The 11,864-nt window shown below is 26.0% G+C and overlaps 1 protein-coding gene across 1 annotated transcript; it reads right to left on the reverse strand.

The window, feature by feature from the left end:
* Positions 1–1,501: 1,501 nt before the first annotated feature.
* On the reverse strand, positions 1,502–6,584 carry LOC105621850. Its single transcript, XM_012203290.1, has 10 exons — positions 6,505–6,584; positions 5,738–5,803; positions 4,232–4,399; positions 3,992–4,151; positions 3,600–3,671; positions 3,340–3,456; positions 2,971–3,075; positions 1,956–2,225; positions 1,689–1,781; positions 1,502–1,612 (listed from the first exon to the last, which is right to left on the reverse strand). Exons 1-10 carry the CDS (start codon positions 6,582–6,584, stop codon positions 1,502–1,504), a joined length of 1,242 nt encoding a protein of 413 aa, XP_012058680.1.
* Positions 6,585–11,864: the final 5,280 nt, after the last annotated feature.

Genomic DNA, 11,864 nt, shown 5'->3' on the forward strand with positions numbered 1-11,864 from the left:
TATATATATATATATATATATATATATATATATATGTATATGTGTACATACATATATATACATATATATATATAATTATATATATATATATATAATTATGTATATATGTTAATTATGTATATATAATTATGTATATGTATAATAAAATTTCTTCTTTGTAATATTGTTGAAAAAATTAATGTACATCTCCGCAATCAAATAATAAAGTAAAAACAAATAATGCAAGAAAATAATACTTAGAAATACAATTTTTCGCTTTTGTATGTACATTTATAAGCGCACTAATATATGCAGATGATATTTTGATTATAAATTATGAGATTATATGCAAATAATGTACATTTAAGTTTTTATAGAATACTATCTGTGTACAAAATCACCTTCTACATATATACATTCATTTTTTATTCATATTCTACTTATCGTAAAAATTATTTTTAAATATCGATCTTTAAACGAACTTATCATTGATCCAAATAATTTTTTCACTATATAAAAACTCCAAATTGTTTACTGAAAAAATATTTAATAGAGCATATAATTTATCTTTGATTTTATCTTATACATGTTACAGATATTTATAATATATATTTAACAAATTTATCTCAATAAAACTTTGGAAAAACTTAACGGTTGTTAAATAAAGTTACTCATATATCAATCGTCAGATTTGTTTGTACACAATACATAATGATAAATTACACTTGTTTCTTCAGTCCTTGAAATATATCACAAATGTTTGCAAATTTTATATGCACTTTTCTCCCGAAATAACATGATAAGACCAATCTTTAATCTTAAAGTATTATCTCTGTTACTAATGGAACTTTTTCCATTTCTTTTTCGTTTTTATCGACAAGATTATTTCTGATTGCGTTTACAGAAAATTTAAATTATTATTTTAAGAATAATTTTGTCAAATTGTTAAGTATACAAGTTACAAATTATACGTCCACGTTCCTTTTGCCGATTGAATATAACGAAGTGGTGTAACTGTATTCCTAACATCAGGACTTTTTGATCTTCTGACACAATCTTGGCTTAAAACTCTACATCCCTGACTCAAAATGACATTGTTATAACTACCACGAGGAATACTGTCACTGCTCGCTACGCGTCTTACATCATTACTTTTTCTCTCATAATAATTTCTTGATGGTGAATTGTCCAATACGGAATTTTGTATTTTACACATGGATTGATTATTTCCGAGTAATCTTGGACTTGGATCAATCGATACTGTTTTCAGGCTATGTGTTGAGCAAACTTTTTCGGCACATTCATTTCGTCGAATTTGACATTTATCATTATTTTCTTCAAGTAATTGATGATCAAGTATATGGTGTTTGTCATCGTTGTAATTCCCATCTTTATCGGCATGTTGGCTCAAAGTTATCGTGGAATCAAGTGAATCGGAGAATTCTGGACTGGGAACAGAAGATATGCTGCCGATATGAGAGAAAGCGACCGTCCCTTGATTTTGGGGACGGTGTCAGAAACATCATTCTTCTAATTCATCCATTCGATTTCTAACAGCCATTTCTACCACTTCCAGACTTGGATAATCCAACTCTTTAACCAAACATAATACAGCAGATAATATATTTGAATTCTGAAAGGAAAATGCACATTATAGAAAATGCTTTAAATTTTATCATGTATACTTTAAAACAATGCCATAAACATACTCTTGTTACTGGCCGCCTGTGATAGTGAAATTGATTCCTGCATTTGTCTTTTTCAGAATGTCTTATCCAACCCGGTATTTGATTTGCATCTTCCTGTAAATAATATTAAAACATATTAATTTTAATAAAAACTTTTTATATACAGCATTCTGTATTATAACAATATCTAGTCAACTAATATTACGGATTGCGTGAAATTTAATATAAGAAAATAATATATATATATATAGATAAATATATATATATATATATATATATTTATCTAACTTTTTCATTATGATGAGCCACCATTCTTCTTGTTTGAGGTGTCGGAGGAGGTTGTGGCAAATCTTCATATTCTAATCTTGATCTTTCATCATAATTATAATTATTTCTGTCATTACGTTTGTCATCTGCAAATTCATTGACATATTGCGTACGATGTGGTGTTGATGTATACATACGCTGAGATATTTCATTTCCGCTATATTCAGAATATGCTCGCCTTTCGTCGTAATCTCCATTATGTCGCTGTACTACTGGACGTTCATCGTAATCCTAAAACATTGTTTTCTATAATAATTGCTAACAATGTACACTATTAATAATGTAAATTATATTTAAAAGAAAAAAAAGTTTTACATTTTAGTTGTAAAATTTCTATCTCATATTATTCTAATAAAACATTAAATAAAAAATGAATATCTTCTATTTATCTTAAATATATATAATAAATATATATAATAAATATATGTATAATCAAATATTAGTATAATCAAATATTAGATTATTTAATATTTTAATTTAAATTTTTGTATATTTAAGAGATTTTCAGAGAGAAACATGTTTGTTGTTCCGTTTAATAGAATTATTTATATATTTTTATCATAATTAAAACAAATTATTAATTCTATAAATTACAAACTCTGTCTTGTGATTTCCAATCTATCAGTTATATTCCTCTCAAATATAATTATAGATTTTAATAAATTAGTATTAAATCTTATTCATTTCTAATTTTATTTTGAGCAATATGAAAAAAATGTTAGAAAATATGTTAGATGTTAAAGCAATTAAGAAAAAAAAAAAAGGAAAATTATATATAAAAACATTTCCTAAGTTGAGTTATACAAAGTGGCATGTAGCTAACAAATATTTAAAATTCGAGCGTTTAACTAAGAATGATTATTAACAACTGTTAATATGATACTATTGCTGATGTATTATGAAATATATTTGTTTATATTATGAATAATGACAAAAATTGCAAATATGCTTAAAAATGGGCTGTACTTAAATATACCTTGGATTTTTCAAGAGTGTTAGTAGTCACAGTCTCACTGTTGTTTCGTGACTCTGCACACAAAGTGTCATCTTTGCTCTGACTCTTTGATTGTCCATTTTGTAGCTATTAGTATAACCAAGCGACTTTAAGTTATATAATAATTATGCTTGCAATCTAATTCTTTTAATTTAATTGGTTAATATAATTAAAAATAACATAAAAATAATGGATTAATCACATATTTTTACTCTAATATAAAAAGCGTTTAAGATATAACATATTAAAATAACTGTTCAGCATAGTTATAGTTTGTTATTAATAGTTATTTGCTTTCAGAAATAATTATTAAACAGTTTTACTTTTATTTTGATGATATGCATGACTGACCTCATATGCATATTGATTATTTTGTGAGTAATGATGTGACGATGATGCATTATAATTTGCGTTTCTTCTGTCAGGATCATATTCTTCATGCGTATGTTGCATTTCATCAAAGCTTCTCTAAAAAACAATTTTACATGTATACATATATGTATATATATGTATATGTCTCTATTTTTTAATAATTGATCTTATGAGTTATCAAATAATTTTAGTATGATTGGTAAGAAAATCGATTAAGGAATATGTTAATTTGTTATTACCTGATCACTAGAAGAACTGTACCTCCTAGATCGTCCCAATTCATTTTCTTCAATGTATTCAATTGTAATATCCTAATTTAGTTATAAATATTATTTTTAGCATTTCAATGTTAAAAATACAATTTTTTAAATTAATATATCTGCTATCAATATTCGTATATAAGTATATGAATATATGAATTTTAGTAATTAAATGTGAAGCTATTAATCTTAATACATAAAGCATAAAGTAAAAAATTACTATTGATTACTATTGAATTGATTACTATTGAAATAATATGATTAATTACATATAAGAAATATTTTAGTATTCTATCAATTTGTTATTATTGACTATATTATTTATTATTATGACTATATTATTTTTGTTATATTCTTTGAAATATTTTTACCTCTGGACTTACTACATCCGATTGTGGAGAAGCATCTACTTCAAGAGGATGTGTTAAAGGTCGACCTATTGTCATTGCAGTTTGCACTTCTTCGGGTGATACTATTTTATCATCTAATTTCTCAAGATTTGGCAAAGCTCGAAGTACAGATAATCGATATCTATTAAAATAGGATTATAATGATCCATCATAAAGTTCCTATAGTTTCTAATTTTAGAGTATTTATTATTAAATATTTACCCTTCCCTTTCTGCACATGGATTTTCACCGAGCCACAAATTTCGTAAATTAGGTAATCCTTGAAGATAGCAAATTTCATTTAAATCTTTGATATTATTTCGTCTTATAAATAAATCTTGAAGTTTGTGACAGTATTGAAAATCAGCAAGTGTATTAATGTTATTTATGCTAAAAATAAATAAATGTAATTATTTTTTTATTTTAGAGAAAGAAAGAGAAGAAAATTTATCCTTTAAATTAAACAGTTTCAAATTAATGTTTTATTTTAAATAATAAAAAAATAAAGTTATTAATATTTAATAGCAATTCGCATGTAGTTTGTACAAAACAGTTTTGTTAACTCATTTTTATTTCATACGTATATATACATAATATAAAATGAATTAATATGAATCATATACATATAAATATAAATCAAATTTAATTGATATAAAGAAATCTATGTTAGTATTTATTTTTATTTTTGTTAATATTATATAAGAAAAAATTGTTAATGATTTTTAATAATTTTAAAATAAAAATTACATGCTTTAATTATAATTATAATCGTTCATTATAATTGTTCCAAACAGCAAATGTATAAATAAAACAGACTTTTTATAAAATCAATTAAAAAATTGTAACACTACGATTACTGAAATAGAAAGTTGCAGAGAAACACACATATATTTCTTTTCACACATATTGAACATATATTTTTTTTAAGTTATTCTCTATATAAAAGGAAGAAAATTGTACACATTTTTATCTCTTCCTTATTTTATAAAAGAGCTCAAGTATCTCTTTATATTATAAGTTGTAGTTAATATATCAAAAAATAAAAATAAAGGAATTTTAATCTTTTTTTGAAATAAACTTTAGATATTCCAGATATTGATCTTTATATTTGCTCATTTTTCAATATTTATCTCACACGAATCAAAATGAATTCAAAGTTTGTGTGGGCAGAACAACTTCTGAAGTTGTGGGTTGCGACCATGAGTTTAACATAATCATATCACCAAAGTAGGAATACATTGCTTTATGTTTTTGTAAGATGAAAAATATCTTAGATCATGATCATCAATAGAATGAGTTTACGTTTCTGCGTAATAAAATATTTATTACTAAGTATTTTAATTCATTTTAACATACGATTTTTCGATTCTTTACTACACAGATGGGTTCATGTTTCATATTTTCATTTACTAATATATATAAATTGTTAAATGATTCTTACATATATTTTAACGTTAATGTATTTAATGTATGTTTAATGTATGTTATATATTAATGTTATTTAAAAAAAGAAAAGAATAGAGATCATTAATTAATCAGATGCCTCTAGTATTTCAAAGAAAAAAAATGTGTAGAATACAAATGACTCAATCATGTGTATTAAAGGATAATTTGTTTTATAGCTTCATTCTAAATTACTTACTATATTATTAATGAATGAAATATAGATTACAATATTTTTCTTATTTTAATAATATCATTTAACTATTTTATCAAATCTCAACTTACCTTAACGATAATACTTCCACGTTTTTCATTTTTCTTAAGATACTGACATCTGTTAATTCTGTTCCCCTGTGTAAAAAATATATTGATTTAATTCAATATAAAGAGAAAAATATTGTTATAATTTACTTTTTACAGAGTCATCCAAAATAGAATAGACAGAGTCATTCCAAAATAGAATAGACCAAATTTTATAAAAGCATTTATAATTCAATGTTCATTTCCTGAATTATAAATGCTTTTTGTTGCAACAATGTTTATAAATTGAACCAAAGCAATGTTATAGAAACAAAATAAGAAGTGTATACATTAATTTTTTTAATAAGTCACATTTATTCAGTAAGTTAATTATTTAAAGCTTCACTACATTTTTTACTGGCATGTTTTGTTTATAAAAATATTCCTAAAGCATTTATAAAAACATTCTAACTAAAGTAGCTATGTATCGTCATATTATTCTGTATGTATGTATTTGAATATAAACAAGATTGTACTAGATAGTAGGTAGAATTCGTCAGGTATATTTCCACGTATTCTTTCACATGCCAGAGTCTCGCAAATAGCAGTTAGTTACGCTTGGGTGATCATAATTCTCTTTTTTCCCATGGTATTGTAGAAAAATTTGATAACCTTGTCGCACGGTTTTGTTCGTATGTAGCCAAATCAAAGCGTGTTTAATTGCTTCGAAATAATCAAGTCGCCGTAATTAATATCATATGACGTATACGGTTGTGCCGTTAAAGAGACTTGTCGTTGATATAAATACTCACCAGCAATTGAGTTTCTTTACAGCGGAAAAGTCAGACACTCGTGTGCGAGCCACGACCATCTCTTCGGTCAACTTCACCATTATGTCATTCGCGTTTGGACGTTATTATAAAACAAAAAATTGATGTGCGGTCATCCGAGAAGAAATTCAATGCAATTAATTCACGATAGAAATCGTGTACGAGATCACGGTAAATTTTCCAAGCAAAACGCACCCTAACCGATCGCCATGATGCCTTACTGTCGACTAGTCTGCCACTCAGCTGCTGCTAGTCGCGAAGTAGGCTGCAAATGCTTTCACTGATCGCTCACTTCTCACCGCACTCTATTTCATGCGCACCTTAGCAGCTTACGAATGTCGGTTGTGTTAAATGATGTCAGGCTCATTCGTATTTGATGATATCTGTATATTTTTTTTACGATACTTGTGTCTTTTCGTTAAATTATTGATTAACTCAATTAATTCTTTAATCAATGTTTATGAATTATTAATTTAATTTAGACACGATGCGCATCCATGCGAATACGCCGATATTGATGCAACTTAACATAATAACGTAATAACGTATATACTCTATATATATATGTTTGCGATATACTGCGCATTCATTATTTTCTTCAATAATCAGATGTATAAAAATATATTGATTCCGCGGAAATCCATATAGAAGTATCAAATATTAAAATATTTGATTAATAATAAGGACGTCTTAACGTATGTAGACTGAATGTGAGAAAAAAATGTACTTATACATATAGTATAAAATTTTAATAACTACTAACTTTTGTTTAATAGTACAAATGTAACTTAACATTTACTTATGGTAAATAAATATATATTTATTAAATAAAAAAAATTGATAGTTAAATATTTTTTATCGTACCACAAATAAATAATATATTTATGTTTATTAAATATTCAAACAAATATTTATTAAAATTTAGTATTTTTTTCTTATCAATCGGGTAGAGTTATTATCATATCAGTCGTATTTTTTTGAGATCGTAAAATTTTTGGAATATGATACTTTTTATTGATATAATTCTTATCAATATAATTTCATGAATATAAAATTTGTATTAAATAAAAAATTTGTATTTATAAAATTATATTAACAAAACATAATTAAAATAAAACTCCTCAAATATTTAAAAACTTAAAGAATCAATAATATATGTAGAAAAATATTTTATTATTATTTTCTTCGGCACATCAACTATTCTTAAGAAATGAGACGTCATTTATTTAACTATGTTGTTTATATTTCTTAATTTAATGAGAAATGTTTCTGATTATGAATATTGCTTATTAGTTTATTATATTTTTGCTATTTACATTGTGTTGACTGCAGGATGTGAATGTATAAATCTGTTGTAATCTGTCTATCTCGTGGAGTTCTCTTATTTTATCTAATTATTTAACCACGCTGGAAAAAATAAGAATCTTTGCAGTGAGGCAGATGGTACCATGGCTTACATTAATATGAGAACGTAATAATTTATTTAATTCATTGAGAATGACTTGAAGTAAGTCGAAACAAGTATGAAATTGAAGATACACTTATATTAATATATATTAAATCTTTATTATTATTATATTTGCCCACTAATTATATATGTGTTGATTCCTACTTTTCTTATACATATATTTGGTTCTTTAATTTGAAAATTATATTAATAAGAATTATATCAATAAAAATTATGTTCTAGAAATTTTATTTTATTCATATAAATTATGTTGTAGAAATTCTATTTTATTTATATCATAAATATTTATCATGTTATCTATATAGATAGTTAGTTTTATCATCCCATGCAGCATAGAAGATTGAAGCAATATTACTGCAATGTTGCAATATTATAGATTGCAATGTAATATTGCAGAAATGTAAACAATATGCCTGCAAAATGTCACTAATATGCTTGTAATATTCTACAAACATTGCAAAACTGTAATTCTTTAATTGTTACAATAATAATAATATAAAAATATAAGTTTTTATAATATTTATGTAGTACAATCTTTTAGTTTAACAGTAGTTTTTATGATATAATAATTAATATAATTTATTTTATATTTAAATAAAAAATTTATTGAGCTATTATTTGACGGCCATTTCATTAGTTAAATTTTATATTTATTTTAAATATAAAATCAAAAGATTGTATGATATCGAGTTTGAATACAATCAATACATCATTATTGGAAGATGATAAGCAATTAAATTACTGAAAACGATTTATCGAAATATGTATTAATTATGTGATCAATGATATATTTATGCCTGAACGCAAGAATAAACGAACGCCCGAACTTTATTGTTAAATTTCATACCGTCATTTTAATTGATTTCATTTTAATTGATTGACTCGGAGTGGTTTCGAATTAAAAAGAATCACTACGATTAACTTAATCCATAATTAATTTATCAAGTATTATTATATTAATGTGGACAACATTTGTAGTTTGTTCGAAGTACACACATACATGCTCTATCTTTACGAATAAATTTATCCTTCAGAATTAATGTATTTATTGGAATATTTTATGGTTTTATTATAAAATTTTGCTTTTGGAAAGCACATATTACTAGAAATGCGATTTGTAGAAAAATTAAAGTTAGTGAGATATGTGTATACAAATAGTTTTCATTTTAGAATCTTCTAAAAAATTGATCTAAATACATTACATTGCAATATTGCTGGAACGTTTTGTTTGCAATATAAAAGCGGACATCTTAACACTGTTAAAATTTTTCAATAATAATTCAGCAACGTTTCGCAACCATCATGCAATATTGCAATGTTTCAGTGAAATAATTTTGCAATGTTTCTGCAATCTTTCTGTGCTATGTGGGATTTAACGCATAAAATTATACCTTTTTCTTCTGTTCTTTTTCTCAGTCATCAACTTTTTTTTAAAAAAGTGTATATATTTTTTATTTATAATTTATTTAGATTTTGTGGTAGATAATCCGTAATAAGTAAGTATATATCTCGATTATTATTTTTCGTCTCTCGTCTCTTAATGTAGATTAAATGCGGCGCGCATGAGCAGTACAGTTTGTGACGTCTTCATCCGACAGTAATGCCAACCCAAATGGAGGGGATGCGTATCAGGCAGAAATCAAATGTGTGTGTTTCGACTGCCCGAGACACATCTCGAGACCGGTCATGTTGGCAGGCGATTTGTTTCCGACTTTCTCGCGCCTTTTTATTGTCAGAAGTGAATCATCAATGCACATAAGTATTATTGAGTATTATTGTTGAAATAATTGAATCGTATGACTCTCATTATTTCTTAATGGACAGCATCGGATTACCGATTTTGGAACGGCAAAACAGCCGTGTCGAGCAAGTATTGCAGTGGCTGGTGTAAGCGGAAATAAGTTTAAATCTCGACACTACAGATACGCGAAATTGATCCTTAGTGACTCATTAATGACAATTTCAGACGAAAGAAGTGGTATCTCTGTTCCTATCAAAAGCTCGCATTGGCAGTACAAACAATAGGAGCGTCGATTACTCCACGTGAGCGTCACGTATTATTTCGTAATAATCATAATGTCATGGCAATTACATCATTACGGAGCGGCGGTAAACATTTCAACAAGAGTCGTAATTGAGAGTCGTAATTGCGACGATGCAAGTTGGTTGCAATAAGTTTAGATTTCGACGTTGTAGATACTCGAAAATGCTTATCGCGATTTATTTCAACACGATCCATGCATATGTGCAGTCCGTAACGATGTAATTGTAGCTTTAATATGCCTTTAATGTGTCATTTTAATAATAGTTTTAATTTGTCGCGATGGACGTGCAAAAATGATTCTTGTAGACTCATTTGAATATGATGCATATGCGGAATAACTATTTCGCGTTGAATTTTTCGTAAGTCCGATTGATGATCTTTGAACGGTCTTGCGTCTCTTTATCGTCGAGAGTGAATCGATAATCTATATAGACGAAAGTATAAAAGTGGAGCGCCGAATTGTTAATAGCATACAAAAGTCGATATTGTGATAATGGACGTGTTGGTATCAATATCGAACGAAAATCATAACCTTAGATGACATAAAATTATCAGTAAGTTTAAATTTTGACGCTGCAGAGATAACGGCAAGGAGATAGATTAGAAACATGTCTTCAGATAGCATAAAGAGTTCAAAAAGAATTCAGTAATATGTCATCAATATTCTGAATTCATTTTTAGATGATTTAGAAAAAGAATTCTTTTTCTGAAAAGAATTCTTGTTGCATCTAAAAATGAGCTCAGAATTGATGACATTCGACTGAACCCAAGCAGAACAACAAGTTATTATGATATCAAAATGATGTCAAAATGAATCCAAAATGATCACTAAAAGTCATTTTTCAATTCATTTTCGATGTCATTTTGACGTTATCGTGATTTGTTATTTTCTGAGGAATTTTTTTTGAATTCTTTTAAACTCTCTGCGCTATTTGGGGACATGATGTTTTTTGTCAAAAATATGTATTATTTGATCATAGTACCAATGGTACAAGATTGACAATTTGAAGCTTTTACGATATTAAATTGCGCCACTAATGGAAAATTTGTATTGTAATATTTTAAATATAATATCGATATTAAACACAATCAGGAAAAAGTGATTTTTATAATAGAAATAATTTAACATCGACAAGAAAAGGAATAATGATTACATTTGAAAATAATCGCTGCTGCAAAACATTACTGCTAATTATTATTATATATTTCGATTAATTTATTCATATTAAATTTATTCATATAATCAATGTTAAAATTATACTATTTAAATAAGAACTACAATCGCACATAGTTTATATTTGACGAAACACTGACGACTGGCATTAATACAACAAATATGTTCCGCCAAGTAAACTCCATGCAACAATATCGTAGTAATATTAATATAGCAGATTAATTATGTGGAAGTTAAAATATTGATAATTATTTATAAATATTATTTACATTCTCGCGATTAAAAAATTGTAAAATTGCTATATTTAATTGTGATCGCAATATCTACGAAATTATGTGATTTAATTGAAATATATAATATTTATACATAATTGATAGTATTTATATAATAATAATAATAATAGTTAATATTTATGCACGTATATATATACTGAAAAAAATTTACTATATTTTAATAAATATTAAGTAAGAATATTCAAGCCTAACGGTCAAAGCTAGATCTTTAATGCTTAAATAATTTGAATTTTATATATATATATATATATATTGGGTTGTCCGGAAAGTTCGTGCCGCAAAAGATTTAAATATAATAAATGTATTGGGTTGTCCAGAAAGTTTGTGCCGATATATACTACCTATATAATTTAATAAATGTAT

Source organism: Atta cephalotes (assembly GCF_000143395.1).
Source record: "Atta cephalotes unplaced genomic scaffold scaffold00002, whole genome shotgun sequence".
Taxonomy (NCBI): Eukaryota; Metazoa; Arthropoda; class Insecta; order Hymenoptera; family Formicidae; genus Atta; species Atta cephalotes.